Source organism: Hermetia illucens, chromosome 6 (genome assembly GCF_905115235.1).
Source record: "Hermetia illucens chromosome 6, iHerIll2.2.curated.20191125, whole genome shotgun sequence".
NCBI classification, from domain to species: Eukaryota; Metazoa; Arthropoda; class Insecta; order Diptera; family Stratiomyidae; genus Hermetia; species Hermetia illucens.
The window spans coordinates 19411820-19428727 of NC_051854.1; the positions used below are offsets into that span (position 1 = coordinate 19411820).

The 16908-nt window shown below is 41.9% G+C and overlaps 1 protein-coding gene across 3 annotated transcripts in view; it reads right to left on the reverse strand.

The window, feature by feature from the left end:
• The window catches only part of LOC119658874 (aspartyl/asparaginyl beta-hydroxylase), a 45474-nt gene extending 28768 nt beyond the window's left edge, over positions 1-16706 (reverse strand). For 2 of the 3 annotated variants that reach the window (XM_038066645.1, XM_038066644.1), the window contains exon 1: positions 16416-16706. In XM_038066645.1, the coding sequence (XP_037922573.1) occupies positions 16416-16470 (55 nt within the window). In that variant the 5' untranslated portion in view covers positions 16471-16706. The remainder of the gene's footprint in view (positions 1-16415) is intronic. The other variant, XM_038066646.1, reaches the window with a different exon arrangement.
• Between the last annotated feature and the right edge of the window lie 202 nt (positions 16707-16908).

The window sequence follows — 16908 nt, forward strand, 5'->3', positions numbered from 1 at the left end:
TTCTGTGTGCGATGACTTCTCAGATATGAGAAACATTTAAAAGGTTTTGGGTCAAAGAAACGCTTCCGACAAATGGATTTCAAATGTATGCTTGGTGTATTGAAATATTGCTTCCTTATCTATTCTCTCTTTGCTTTGAGTGGTTATAGAATTCTTGGCTTGACTACAATTAAGTAGCGTCGTGATGCCCCCTTACGGGGAGGTACGATCAAGTGATACTTTGAGCCGGCCGATAGGGGATTTGTGTCACCCTCAAATTGGAAAATATGTCTTTCTTAGTATTGCTAGTATGCCGAATTTAGATTCAATTTTTTCAATTATGATTTATTTAGATATTCAAATATCCGAAAGCGGTCAGGAACTGACGACTCTTCTAATGAGTTCCGAGATAAATCTTGAGTTGAAATAGTAAAATAAATTAAAATAGTTCCCAACAACTGGGACAACAATCTGTTGAAACTGAGATCATATATGCAGGCTCACAATATTTAACTTACACATTAAATTTTATCAAGATTGATAACTTAACATGTAACTGTCAAATACAATTTTTTATTAAAAAAGCAAATATTAGCTGTTTAGATTTATGTAAAGAAAACCTACAGAGATATAACAGTGGAGCTTGGAATTTATTTTTTGATGTAATAAAGCCAAATTGCTTTTAAATAGAAAACATTTTTGTAGCTACATTATTAAATCAAGGCAGTTTTTACAAATATTTTCTTGGGAAATCGTCCACAGTGTAGATGCACCAGAACTCCATCCACTTAATTTTAAAATAATTTTTGTTGTTTATCCATGATTTGTTGTGATTGTATGAGAGATTGTGTCTTAAATTGTACACAACATGATTTAGCGAAAAATGAAAATGTTTTGCATATGATTCAATATTGGTTATCGAGCTGTATATGCAGCAAAACAGAGGTAGTTTGAAGAAGCGGCAGCCGAAAGAAGGACGCAGCTTAAATACGAGGAAAGCTCTGAGAAGGATTTTAGGAATATGCGCCCGGTGTGGCCGGTTGCTTCCCTAGTTGTGATTATGCCCACCTGACCTATTGAGTTATTTATGCACTCAATCCAAGGCCTTTTGCCTTTCAACTCGGGAAGTATATCCCTTGATTGCGAAAGATAAGACTCTTCCACTGACATGAACACTGACTTTAATTTTGTATAAACTTTGGTATTATTGGGGCTCAGATTCAATACATATCCGTAAACGCCGGACCAGACCAATTGGGAAGAAACTGTCTTCCACATTTGTGTCTCTTCTTTGAGCTAAATACCCAAAAATTCAAAAAAGTGACTGAGCGTTTGAGGAGTTACCTATGCCCTGGACGAAACCGTCAGTCACTTTTTTGAATCTCATTTTACTTCGGTACACTTTTTTCGGCGATGTTCAAAATCCAGTTCTATTTATACCATGTATTTATTACCAGATTCGAGGAAATATCTGTAAAAAAACACAGGCTAGAATAGACAGATACATTTGTCTTATCCAAGTGAAAAAGAACGTTAACAAGATGGCATTGGAAAATCTCGCAACAGAAAACTGATTCATCTTACTTAACAATGATTCACAGAACAAGGTGACAACAGCAATGTCCTGCTGAACATTTTACCTAAGCAGCTGGGGCCAAGCGCTTTTAAATAATTCTTTTATGAAGAGATAACGTACAAGTTCTGCTCAAAAATTCTTCGGAGGATTCTTCTCTCGAACGCGGCCAAGAGTTCGCAGTTTTTTTGCTAAGAACCCAGGCCTCCGAGGAATATATAAGGACTGGCAAGATCATAGTCTTGTACAGAAAGAACTTTGACCCTATGGTGAGACGATTCGAGCGAAACAGTTTTTGGAAGCTGAAATAGGCTCTGTTGGCTACCAACAACGTGCGCAGATTTCATCGTCATAGCTGTTATCGGTTGTGATTTTCGACCCTACATAGGAGAAATTTTCAATGGTCTCAAAGCTGTAGTCGCCTATCTTTATTGTTTTCGTTTGACCAGTGCGATTCGATGTTGTTCGTTCTTTGGTTTTTGGCTTGACGTTGCCACCATGTACTTCATCTTACCTTCATTAACCTGCAGCCCACGATCTCGCGCCGCCTGCTCGATCTGGATGAAGGTACTCTGTACATCTCGAGTTGTTCTTCCCATGATGTCGATATCGTCAGCGTAGGCCAGTAGTTAAGTGGACTTGAAGAGGATTGATGTTGAATGGTCCCGAGAGTAATCCTGCTGGTTTTATCGGCACATCTGCTTTTATTACACATTAGTCAGAGTCAACCTAATCAGTCTTATCCACTTCTTCCGGGTACCAAATTCTCTCATGGCCGTGTTAAGTTTTACCCTGGCTAATGCTGCCATAGGCGGCTTTAAAGTCGATGAAAAGAAGGTGCAACTGATGGCCATATTCCAACAGTTTTTCCATCGCTTGCCGCAGAGAGAAAATATGATCTGTTGCTGATTGGCCTGGAGTGAAGCCTCTTTGGTATGGGCCAATGATGTTCTGGGCGTGTGGGGCTATCCGACCTAGCAAGATAGAGGAGAATATCTAATAGATAGTACTCAGCAACGTGATATCTCTATAATTGCTGCACTGCGTGATATCCCCCTTTTTATGTATGAGACAGATAATGCCGCGTTGCCAGTCGTCAGGCATTGATTCACTGTCTCAAAACTTTGAGCATCACTTGTTGAACCGCTTGGTGTAATTGGTCCTTCACATATTTAACCAATTCGGGTGTAATTCCATCGGCTCCTGGCGACTTATGGTTTTTAAGCCGATGAATTGCACGGACTGCTTCTTCTATACTTGCTGGTGGCAGCATTTGCCCGTCGTGTTCAGTTGGCGGGACCTCTAACTCGTCGATGTTTTGGTTGTTGAGCAGTTCATCAAAATACTCAACCCATCGCTCCAATGTGACCATTCTATCGGAAATCAGATTTCCGTGTTTGTCTCGGCAGGATGAACATCGAGATGAATAAGGCTTCATCCTGCTGACTTGTTGGTAAAACTTCCACGCCTGGTGCGGTTGCCTCCCGTACTTTTCTAGTTCACAGACTTGTTGGTTCTCCCATAAACATAAGTCGACAAAATCAACGCTGGTGCAGGCAAATCGACGTCTGATCATTAGGGAAAGAAGAGTGTGGTATCTCAATTGAGTTTTGTTGCGAAATTTTGACCGAAAAATTAGAAATGCATCGCGACGCAGGGAAATTTATACCATTTACGGTCGACCAAAAAGTCAACCGCGGCCAGATTTTTCAGGAACTGCTACATTCTTCAGGCAATAGACCATAGATTTACGGTTGTCCCATTATCATAAAGGTCTAATCGTCGGCATCTATTTAGAATATATATATAGAACGGTAGTTGGTGAAGAGCAGAAATAGAGGAACCGTCCTATCTGGTGCCTGAATTGCCAGAAGTTCAAGCATAAGAATGGCTACTGCATTGGCAATGTACGTTGCGTAGAGATCTACATCCCAAATCTAAGTATGCACAACGAATGGGCCTACAGCATGCTACAGAGGTTGCGTTATATATACACAAATTAAGCAAACACTTATGCCTTACGAAAAGTCTGCCCCGCAGACCATCCCCAACGTAGATCTTCTATTAGCAGCTTTGATCCCGACCAACCGACCATCCCTACCATATACAGACACTCTAAAAACTACGTAAAATGAATATACCTTACCAAATTTAAAAAAAAAATTTTCAACAGAAATGAATTTGACATTTTACCTCTTTCATCGACAAATACAACTTTAAGGTACCATTCTGATTCTGATTGATGACAAAAGTCATGGCAGTAGTTGAAATTCAGTTAGAAATCGTATTAGGCATCATCTGGTGGATAATTCCTTTAAGGATCGCTTGGAAGCCACATCCATTAACAGAATAGGAAGTTATGATATCTGCTATATCTTGCCCTCCGAGATTCCTGATCTCCTCGGAGAAGATCTAAAGTTTCTGTGAGACCTTTACCAACAGATTTATCGAGTCCGCATGTTACAATATAAGGAATGTCTAGTGAAACCCCAGATTAACTACGCCCAGGGGTAAACATTCGTTGGCCACAATAGAAAACACCGTAAGTTTGACATCATCTGAACGTATTGAAGTACAGAGATACAACACGTAGTCAAATATCTAAACGTGCTTCTTTTAATTTAAGGTTCCGCTATTCACCAGCTTTGCTTTCGTTATCAAATTTCTGCAGTAATATCTGAGTCTGCTAAACAGACGCGTCAGAGAAAACTAACAGCCTTAAGTACTGACAGTATTTTAGCACAGGAAGAGTCCTTGTCTCTACTGTACAATATGCCATAGCTTAAAATGAAAACCTAACTCCACCGTCGCGGAAATGTACCAGAAAGATCAGTGTATTGTTAATAAAAAAAAGTAAGTCTGAAACGTAAATCGTAATAGTATGCCACCATCTCTGAAAAACACGGAAAATAGCTTTAGTTTATCTACATAAAAGTCTGAAGCACGAAAATAATGAGAAAATTAAATATTTTTTCAGCCAATCTGAACAGTTCCCTATAGAAAGAAGTAAAAATCTCCAAAAGATGGTAATTGGTCCGCAATGATATCGGAAAGGGGTCCACTCCTGCGCAGCTCCAGCGTATTCATGCAGTGGTCAAATGACACGAAAGTACTTTTGCCCAAAAAAAGGCACCTGGCCATGACCTGACTATGATTGTTTTGAGATGTTGGCTTGAGGTTAGGTTTGTCAAGAAGCTCGATAATTGGGCGCGACATGACGCGAGGGCAACAAGTTTATATTATTGAATTTGTGCATCAGTCAGCTACTGAAATGATTTGAGAAATTAAGCAAATGCAACAAAAGGTTCTTAAAATAATCAAGGCCGGACTTGGAACGCATCCCCCTTTTTAGTGTTAACTATTTCGTTTTGGATTTCTATTCGGAACCTGAAGAGAGTCACTTTTCCCCCGCTAATTCCGCCGTTTCAGAAAATATCTGAACACTAACAAATCGATTTAACCCTTCTCAAATATTCACAAAGGGGTTTAGATCGGCCATACTAAATTGAATTTTCCTCTCGTCACTCACACTACCAATTATAGAGATTATTTTCATTTTTTTAACCCCTGGATAAGCATCTGATTTCATATTAGTCAGTTGCTTCCACTTTTTACCCCTACTCTATATGTACTTTATTTTACTTGACATAAAACTGGTGGATGCAACCCCACATGATTTTCCGTCACAATATCGCCACCGCACGAGTCTAGTCTATGATACATGTATTAGCTTCAAAGGCTCCTGCAAGGTTAACCTCGGTCAAAGTTAAGATCGAATTAAATTTATTTTTCCGCTCCAGTTAACGCCTACCTCATTTCCGGCTTTCGGCGCCAGCAGCAATGTAACTATTACAAAAATCATCTTTGCAATTCGCCCTACATCCCATTATCTTCTGCATTAAACACACTAACCAAAACCCCCTTACATGCTTTCGAAGTATTCATACATAAACGGGATAGTAAAGAAAAAAATCCGGGGCGGGGTGAATATAGGCGCCTCCATATTATCAAAACAATCTAGTTAGTCTAGTTAGTCTAGCTCGTTTCCCTCGTCCTCTCATCAGAGATTGGGAAACAAAGATTCAAAAACAGTTAGAAAGGAGTAGTCGACTACAAGCCACTCCAGCCTTGGTAACCAATGGATTTTAATTTCCACTGTCAGCAGCTCATGAAACTGAAAATTTACACCCTCCTTTTGCATGTAGGGGAACTCCCCCTTAAATTCGACGTAGAGCTATGTAACTCACTGTATGTGTGAGCGTTCACAGTTCCCACCTTTCCACCAAATTTGGTGTCAATCGTTACAACCGTCTTCGAGAGAAATGCATGTGACAGCCAGACAGGCCAGTGAAGTGTCGCCACTGTTATCTTTTAACGCGAGTGATCCTTTCAAATGAAGAGCGAAATTAGTGCGATAACCGCCAGCGCACCCACGAGGCTGGGATCGATGATCAATAATCTAATGGAGTACGTTAATCTATGTAATAACGTACGCCACACGATTAAAGATCAGGTGCGTCCTATCAGGGCAACATATTTCAAAGCCAAAGGGGACGCGAAAGCACGATCGGAAGGAATAGTGCCAATAAGCCAACCGAGAGCAAACCCAAACCACGCAGAAGGCATCTCTTCCCAAAAAGCTCTTTGGCAAAAAACCCTTCCTAAGTAATAAAGATATCTTAGAAATCCAGAACAAACGACAACGAGACCCAAATGAAGAAGTGCAATCTCCCCAACGAACAACGAAAAGGAATAAAGAGAAACAGATGCAACCTAGGAAGGACGGAAGCTTAGGTGGCCATGCAGAAAAGGCCACTAACAGCACCGAAAATACTTGGACGAAGGTAGATCCTAAGGAAAAGCTGCAAAAACAGCCAGGCCGGACACTACGTGAAGCTGCGGTGATCAAAATGAGTAAGGATTCGGTGGTGATCGAATGCAAGGATTTGGATTAAGTCACCACAAAGTATCAGATCTGCGAAGCATTGCAGACCCAATTAGGATTAAAATCGGTGAGTCGAATCATGTGAAAATCAAAGTTTGCGAACAAACAGTTTACTCCCAACCATCGCTCAAATACTTGGGAGTAATGATTGACAGAAAGCTCAACTTAAAAAAAGACATTAAGTGCGTCGCAACTAAAGATTCCGATGATACTCCCGAACATTGGTGGGCCAAGACAAAGTCGACGTCTTCTGGTTTCTAGGGTAGTCGGCTCCGTACTACTCTACGCACTTCCAATTTGGGCAACTGTTCCGGATAACAAAGTAAACTGTAGAAACTTGGGAATGGTGTAAAGGCTAAGTGCACCCCGGATATGCAGAGCGTAACATCACGAGAAGCAGCGTATGTACTAGCAGGGATGCTCCCGATAGATATCTTGGCGAACGAAGGCCGGCGACTCTACGAAAAAACGTATGCAGCTAGGGAGTCTAGCGTAGCGACGGCAGCTGGGCACGGTTGGAATCTATCGAAGAGATGAGACGAGTCACAAACTGGTCGTTGAACATACCGCATCATTCCGGATATCCGAAGATCATTTGTACAAAGCCATAGGGAATTAAGCTACGAGTTAACGCAATTCTTAAGTGGATGTGGAGGTTATCGTGTTTATTTACGTCGATTTGGCCACGACGAGTCACCATACTGCCTAACGGGTAACGGGTGCGATAACGTGGTTGAGAATGCGGAGCATGTCATATTTGTTTGCCCCAGGTTTACCACGTCCTGAACAAAAATGGAAGCGATCGCAGACAGGCGCTTAACACCCGAAAATATTGCGGAGTTCATGCTGGAGTCAACTGATGCTTGCAACCAGGTTGGAAAGGATCTGGAAGCTATTCACCAACAGCTTAGGCAAGAAGAACTAGGACGAAAACAAGAGAAGGAGATATATTTAATGAGCCGCAGTTAAGAGCTGATATGCCTCCGCGGCGCAACACTTTATAGGAGTTCCGTGGGGAGAGTGGAATGAGAAAGAGGTGGCTTTTACGAGTAGAAGTCTCACATAACTGCATGGCAGGAGCCAGCGGTAGGGTTTAAAATTTTCCACCTTTCAACGCGGAAAAAAAAAACAGACAGACAAACGGACAAATAGACAGTAACCGATTTTAATAAGATTTTGTTTTACAAAAAACCTTGAAAAAAGCCAGGATAAAAGAACCGTATCGAGAAGCACTATGTCCAGGAGCTAAGTTGTTGAACAGTTACAAAAGGATATTAAAATGTTGCTAAATTTAAAGCATTAGGCAAAGCAGGATTATGATGAACCGAATAATGCTGATGACATCAATACTCTTTAGGTTCCCGGTTATAAAACAATAGAGCCAAAGTAGGAGAGAGAGAGTGATCCATCCCGTAACGCTGTAAATTCACACCAATGAAAAGAGGGAACATAAGATGGCTTGAGCAACCCTCGTTTGCTAGTTTCTCAATGCAGACACTCCTAAATAAGATCTGCTTAGATGAGTGGAAGATGATAGCAAAGTGTGCGACCAACTGCAGGAGAACAAGTGGCTATGTTTGGCAGGGACTCTAGAACTGCCTAACTCTGAATAAACTTAAAACCAGAGTATAGGCAAACCACTTATCTAGTTCACAGGATGAAGTAGCTTATAACCTTCTTGAATTTTGAAATCTAATTCAAAGGATTCGGACTATTCAGGACCCATTTCTTGCGTTACCTGCCCTTTCTTTCATAACATCGTATTGGAAAATGCGAATGTCAATGCTAGCGCTTTTTTGAGTATCAATTGATGTTGAAGCTGCAGATTAATTTGGAGATAATCAAAGACGAATTATTTCTGCAGAGCGCAACTATATTTCTACAAAGAACAGGAGCATACAATTCTGAAAATATTTAGATTTATTGCTGACGACTTTTTAATCGAACGTCCCCGACTGTTTTTGCATTCATATCACTTGACTAATAAAAAACAATCTTTTGTAAATCTATGGAGTATCTTATGGCGGTTGCTTTTGATTGACTTCCTTTGTTATTTTGCCTTTTTTACTATATACTCGCCCTCATGTAATAGTAGTATTTTTAGGCCCCCAAAAGTAGAAGTAGGCGCATATTCCGGAGAGCTAAAATTGATTCATATTTTAACGCCAATATTTATAAATGGATCACGCTGCGTTAAAAATGAAGCCTCAAATCACAAGATAATACACTTTATTTTAAGAAGATACCCTGCATTGTTTTCCATATTGTATAAATAATAATTTACGACTTATTTCAGTTGAAAATAACATTTTGCGACTAATTTCACATGTCAAAATATTTGGTTAAAAGCAGCAAAGACTAAAAATGCGCACCAACAGAAATTTTAGGCAAAGTGACTCCGAATAAGAAAATCATAATTTTCTTTTCGGGCTTTTCCAATGATAATAAAGTATTTGGACGGATGCCAAATCTTACAGAAAGGAACGGAAGAATGTCTTCCCCGTGTGGTTCACGAACACAAACGAAGGTAGGAAACTTTGATACGATTTTCTAGACGAAATAATAGACATTGTTAGCGGGGAGAGAGCTGACTTGTGTATCGCCCAAGAGGTCATTGTATTACAAAGACACAAAATATTGGAAATAGCTATTTCAGATATGTTGCTATTGAATATTGAAATATAATAGTTTCGAAAATGGAAACCTTTCTTTTTCATTATATCGTAAAGAATTTTTTTAAAAAATGCTATGATTGAAAAAATGATAGCGATCTTCAATATGAATATTGATCTTGTTTTGTTTGAAGACTGAAAGAAATATGGACTGGACCACACCAATTGGAGAAAAAATGTTTCCGATATTTTTTGTGCACAGACCCCTCTTCTTATGCGAAATGTACAAATTTCGAAGAATCGGATGTCGGCTTCTGTTTCTTTTTAATCATCCAAACGATCGCGTCAATCTCGATAAAACTCTTCAATCAATATCTCCACCTCCTCGTGGTGATCGCTGGGAGTTTTTTATTAATGGAAAACTGAGGACGGAGAGGGATGAAGACGAGTCTCCCGTGCCTAAAAACGGGACAAATTGTACCAATTGGTCCTCCAGCTTGGAGGTTGGTTAGAGCCGACAACCCTACATGGAAAACCGATGTTACAAAACCACAGAAGAAGCCTCGAACAGGATGGATTTTAAAACGACAAACCCGGCAACGTGCGCGTCTGCTATACAGACCAAATGCTGCTCAGCAGCTCCCAATATAAGGCTGATGTAGCAGCGTTTCAAAAGATGCGATGGACAGGGGCCGGTTTCCGGGAGAAGAGCCGTTACACCATATATTATAGCGGCCATTCAGTAAACCATGTGCTCGGAGTAGATTTCTTAGTCAGCCAAAAAATGAAACCTGCTGCTATCGGCTTTGAAAATATAAGTGAAAGGCTATGCACTCTGCGCTTGCGAGGCAAATTTAGACATATAAGCCTCATAACCTTCACGCCTCTACAGAGGAGACTGCAAAGTCGGAGAAGGATACCTTCTACGAGGCAATTGCGCGAACGCTCAAAGCCTGTCCCAAGTATAATATCAAAATCATACTTGGGGATTTTAACAGCCAAGTAGGGAAGGAGCCAGTAGTCAAGCGATACGTCGACTCATATAGCTTACATAGGGATATCAATGATAACGAACTGCGGATTCAGTTAGCAGAAGCGGACGAAATGGTTGTTGGAAGTATCTGGTTTGCGCGGAAAGCAGTCCACAAACATACGTAGGCCTCTACAGACCAAATTAACCACGTGCTGATCGAACGCCCCCACCTCTCAGCCTTGATGAATGTAAGAACATATAAGGGGCCAATATACACTCGAATCACTATGTCGTTGGCATGGTGCTCCGAGCTTGAATAACAATACCACCTAGAATCCCCTCTGACAATCAGGTGAGAGTGAATACTAAAGCCATTCACAACACAGCCCTCCGTACAACCTAGAAGCGGGAAATGGATGCCGCAATAACCGCAGCTAACAGATGTCCTGGAGATGAAGCATGAACAAACAATCTTCACACCACCTCAAGAACGCTATTATTGATACGGCCACAAACCTACTTGGTCCCAGCTGCAAGAAAAGTCGGATCGGCTGGTTTGATGATGAATTTAAACTAACAACGGAACATGCATGCGTACCGAACAATGTTGCATTCTCAAAGAACGCGGGCACGCGCAGGGACTTATCACAAACTCCGCCGAGCGGATAAGAGACTTCATAGAAGGAAAAAGGAAGCCTGTATGAACCAACAACCAACACCAGGCGCGGAAGTTTTACCAACAAGTCAGGATGAAGCCTTATACATCTCGATACTCATCCTACCCGAGACAAAGAAGGAAATCTGATTTCCCACAGAATGGGCATATTGGAGCGATGAGTTGAGTATTTTGATGAACTGCTCAACAACCAAATACACCCGCCGTGCATATAAATTCACTTTATACAATGATAACATCATAAATTTCCTAAAGAGCAATAAATTTACGTGAAATGCAAAACTTTGACCTTCTATCACTTTGTTAATAATAGTTTAATTCCATTCAAACTTCCCACAGTGATGCCTTATAATAACCCCTATTCCATTGCCATTTTGTACCTCTAGGATGGATTGAAGTAGGGCTTTGGATATGGATAGGTTTTGAGAACGAGACCTGTTTTAATTATTCATGCACACATTTCACTTAATATTAAAAATGAGATCATTTTCGAGCCCTTTCATTTGGTACTCCACATGACCATATTCTGGGAAAACATTTTACACCCCTTTCTCGCATGAATGGGGAGCCCCCCCTTCAAACTCAACACAGGTTAAGCTTTCAACCCTTTCCAGAAGGGAGTGGGAAAATTAATATGGAAGAAAAGGACAACCCTCCTCTACAAACCCAATGATACCTGATGGCGGTCGCCCCCTTCTTTAAAAAATGAATGCACCCCCCGCTCTATTCCTAGAAGGAGACTGTATGTAGGAGGAGAGTCCCTCCTTTCTAATCCTATTGAAGAATTATGGTGATATCTTCCTTCAGAAATTCATGACATCTCAACATCGCACTTGAAGGCAAAAGGGAAGGTTTGAATCCCACCGGGAGAGAAATGAAACGTGAATAAAGGGAATCGCGGGATATCCTCTCTTTTCAACCGCGTTGAAAAATCACAGGGATGAGGTTCCAAATTAAACCCTTCCGTTATGACATCTAATAGGCGCCATGACTTTTCAATGGGCAATGAGAGCCACAATTCCTTAATAAGGTTGTAGAGAGGGAACCTTGCTTGTCGTACTACATAATTTCCTCATCCCCTGAGGGTTCTCAGGGAGCAAGGTAATATTCAAACTACCATGATGACATAAAAAAAGTCGGGAAACAGGGAGCTGGACGCTTCAGGTACGAAAGATTTTGTGTATTTTTTTTATAAAAGTATTTGAATGGACATTTGTCCCATTAGAGCCTAGCACGTAGTATATGCATGTATTATATGAGAATATCCACTTTCCGGTGATATTGACATTCAAAATCTTGAATTTCCAAAGAAGTGATAACTTTGACTTATTATAACTTTGTTAATAATAGGGCGATTTCCACCAAACTCTATATTATAGCTTACAACTACCCGCGTTTCCAACATATGCCAAAACTAATACCAACTTCGGAAAGTACTAACCGAGACCTTTCATTTGATACCCCACATGATTATATTTACACCCCTTTTGCATGTATGGAGACCTCCCAATTCCCACCTTTCCACCAAATTTGGTGTCAATCGATGCTACAGTTTCCGAAAAAATGCATGTGACGGACAGACAGATAGACAGACAAACTGCTCCCTATCATTGAATATAAAGATGGAGTATCACAACGACAATTTGGATTTTAACAAGCCCACTCAACGATCGACGCCGTAGACGTTGTTTTGAAGCTGGTTCGAGACGCGATGTCGTCTAAAAAATGCTGTGTCGTGGTGATGTTGGACATCAAAAATGCGTTCAATTCCGCTAGCTGGGAGTGGATAAAAAACTCACTGGCTAAAATGGGTTTCCCTAGTTATTTGACTAAGCTCCTCGATAGTTACCTTTCGGATAGGACACTTTGGTACAACACGGATGTGGGATCCAAGCAGTACACCATCACCGTAGGAGTACCACAGGGCTCAGTGTTGGGTCCTCTCCTGTGGAACGTAATGTACAATGGGGTCCTTGTCCTTGCCGTGCCAAAGGATACCACGACTGGACTATGCCTGTATGAAAGCGGCAAATACTAGCGTATTATTAGCGCGGATGATGCCTAACATTGGAGGCCCAAGATACAGTCGCAAATTACTTGTGACCGGAGTGGTTCGCTCCACACTTTTATGCGCGGCACCAGTTTAGGAGGAAGCACTAGCATGTGAGAGTAATCGGAGGAGGGTAAATATGACTTACCGCTTAGTGGCTTTAAGGGTGTGCAGCGTCTTCAGAACAATATCAGGCGACGCAGCGTTACTGCGGGAATGATCCCGATAGACATTCTGGCAAGTGAGACACGTTGCCTGTACGAGAAAAGGAAAATGAAACCACCTGAAAAGGATGCCTTATACCGAAAGGCGGCAAGGCAAGAGTCGCTGGAAAAGTGGCATTAACGGTGTAATGACTGCCAGAGGGGTCGCTGGACCCACACTTTGATTCCCCGTATTGAGAAGTGGATCCAGCGACGACACGGCGAGATGAACTACCATCTAACACAATTCCTGTCAGGTCATGGTGATTACAGGAAGTATCTGCATTATTTCAGGCTGGATGATTCTCCCTTTTATCCTGAATGTGGTTGCACACCTGAGGACCCGGTACATGTTATGCTCCACTGCCAACGATTTTACTCAGACAGGAGGAGCCTGGAAGACTCCCTGAAAATCAACCTAAGCTCGCAGAACATCGTCGGGGAAATGCTGAAGTCGTTTCTCTCCGGTGTACGGTGAACTCCACAATCAAAAGTATACAGGGGGAACTTGGAAAAGCGGAGCGCGCAAGGAGGAAGCGGAGAACGGAAGGTTTGGTTTCATAAAGCGCAGTCCACCCCGCGAAGTAATGCTTGTGGCGGTACAGCGGGGAAGGAAAAAGGAAATGGGGTGGTTTTAGTGGGTGAGAATCTCACACGTTGCTGCAACCTGGCGGGGCAGTATCTTTGTAAGATTTCCACCTCCATCCATAAATTAAAAAAAAAGACAGACAGACGGACAACCGATTTTAATAAAGTTCTATTTTGCAAACAAAACCTTAAAAATGCTTATTTGAGATTGGAAATAACCTATTTGACCGATTGTTTCCACCTAAACGGAGGTTTTTGTGAAGCAGCTCTTTTTTTCTTCGTAATCTGTTTTAAAGGCTATTACCAATGAAGCGTTTTTGTAATGGAGATAGGTAAAATCGTCTAAGTCTAATAGTTACAACCAAACCTAATCATAATCGTTAAAATTAAACTTTTTTGTGGGTAGGTTAGATGTATGCATTTACAAAGAGAGTTTTTGACACCTACAACGATACGCTGTCGGATTACCAATTAAACACCTCCTCGTCATCAGAGAACTAGCAAAGCAACCGTTTGATACATTATTGTCTGGTAGTCCTCCTGCCCTACCGTTTCAGTGAGCCTTCAATCCGGGAATTCCTTTCACTAACGTGTTGTGTAAGGCGAAATGGATCTGCTAATTTGAGGAAATCCTTGCTTCCTGCTTGAGGCGACTAAAATTTGGAAGGAGGAGCAAGTAAAGTTGGACTGAAAATAAACACCAACAAAACCAGATCGAAACCTCCCCACTGCATTAATATACAAAGCATCGAAGGTATTGTTTAATTTGCATATCTTGGAAACCTGCTGGCGGTGGCACCGAACTGGACGTTGCCCGACACTGCTATCTGGAAATAGCACATGAAAATAACCCCCACTGTTTTGAGTCTACAAACCTTCATCAGCACTAGTCTGCGTCGTATCATCGGAGTATGCTAGCCTGACACCGTCTCAAACGAAGAACTTGATCGGCGCACAGGCCTGGCACTCATACGCACTGTGATCGGAAGACGGAAATGGCAGTGGACAGCTCACACATTAAGTAGGGCGATAATTGCATTGCTGGCTATGCCATGCAGTGGAATCCACTCTCCCAAGATGACTGGCTGGTGTGTCGTCCCAAGGGCACTTAGCGCAGAACAATAGAGGAGTACGTCTCACGAAATCGTGGGGGAGACAGTAAACCGATTTTAATAAAAAGAGCTTTTAAGGGAATGACCGCCACGAGTTCTAACCGAGGTTGATGTGGGAGAATCTCCACCTTCCCACAAGCCTGACGGAATCGGATCTGGAGTTTTTTCGGAGACCCGGAAGAAACTTTTGAACGAAAAAAGGATAATATAGTATAATCTTCGCCCCTGGCCCAATGTTTTGCATAATCTTCACTCTGGGCTCGGATTCCCTCTCTCCGGCCTTGTTGATCTTTCAACCTTTAGCACGGCATATAAGGTCAGTTGAGAGAAGAGTCAACGAAGCAGTTTGCTCCCACTGCAACCAATGGTAGCTTAGGGAGTTGCCTGCATATTACTCTGTGTCTACTCGCAGGGAAGGAGAGCTTTATTGTTCAGTAACATCTTTCCTCAAACAACTCGATCATACATAATCTTAGATCTCGGCCAAATGGTCTAGATCTGATACCAATAGTACCAAGCCTCCTAGTCTAAGTGATCTTCCCCCATCTAAATTTGGCAGGCACATAAAACTGGAGCTCATCCATGCCAGCTTTCCCGCAGTGCGGCTAAATGGGCCCATCTGGAAACTTACATCATCATTTGTGAGCAAAGACGTTATCAAGGCACTCTGACCTCACTCAATTTCGGAGGAAGAAGTAGTTCCATGTGAAGATGTTGATAAGAATACGGAAGTGGAGATGGATGGGTCATAAATTCGGAAACGGCAACATTTCTGTTGTCGATGGCACTATGCAGTGGATGCTCTCTGAATATTGTAAACTACAGAAAAGGCTACACATCAGGTTACGGATGGTACCTAGACGAATAGTTGGGATTTTTCTAATCTAATTTAACTTTGCGTGTCTCATTTGACCGTAATCGTTTTTGTGGTTATTCCATGCAAGCAAATCTTACAAATGTATAAATTATTCAAATTTTATTTGGAACGTGGGAGTCGATAAACTTTAACTGCAGCAAAGAAGTGGAGGCGGATGCATAGCCGGACGTATTTTCGCGTCGAGCATTTGCGAATATTTAAACAAACTAAATCCATACATGCAGGAAACCAGAGGAAACATAATTTCCACTGGAATGAAAGAAAAGTTGTATGTCAAGAAATGTGCGCTCGAAATTGCTCTAACTCTAATCTCCAATCCCATCCTTTTCACGCAACAACTCCATGGTTCCTGTCAGACAGCCTCGTCCAAAAATACTCCTCGCAGTACCCAAAGTACTTCACCTTGCTCCGCCGCGAGCGACCAGAGGAAAAAATAAACACAATCGACCGGATCACAATCTTAAATTATTAATAGCTGAAAATTTCTACAAACGGACTCGGCGGACATCAGACTGTCGCCCTGCAGAACCGTCCAATGCCCGCTCGCCGCGGCCGACGAGCAGGTCAGCATGCAAGCGCTAGTGGACCACAAGATCTCCGCCGGCATTCACGCAATTCCTCGCATTTCCATAGATTTTCCCGGCCATTGGCTGGCGGGCGCGGGAAGCTCCACGAGCCACTCGTCCACAGTCACACACAAGCAACAGAATTTTATCCACCGCACATAATTGACTTATTAATTGCAACCACAACTCGCTACGCATTCGCATCTACTCGCTACGCTGCATTTCTCCTTATAAGAACAAGCAGAAATCTTTTCTTGGCACCTCTTTTTATCTTCTTTTTGTCCTTCCTTTTACGCGGCTGCACGTCTCCCGACATTTCGCACTAAATCCCGCTGGCCCTTCCGCGATTCGCTGGCACGTGACCCCGATCAAGACTTCGAAGCGAACTTTCGCGAAATTTAGAAAAGAAAATCAAACTTTACTGGAAACGAAAAAAACTGAAATTTGAATCTAATCCGCTCCTGGGGATTTTTAAAAGTCACCGCCAAGACCCGAAGAACTCAAATGACAGTCGACTTTCGAAATTGTTCGAACTGTGGCTGGTGCGATGAATTTTCTTTTTTTTTTCGTTGCCGAACTAGCGCGAAAATTGCGATAGTGTACGAAGATGGGGACGGAATTTGAGGGGAAATTTATGTTGATTTAGTGATTTTAGTACAAGGAATTGAGTGGTGACATCAACCGGAATCTGGTGCGATTTGAAATTGTTTGTTGCGGAGACGGAAATAAGTGGAAAATTTAACGGAATTTGATG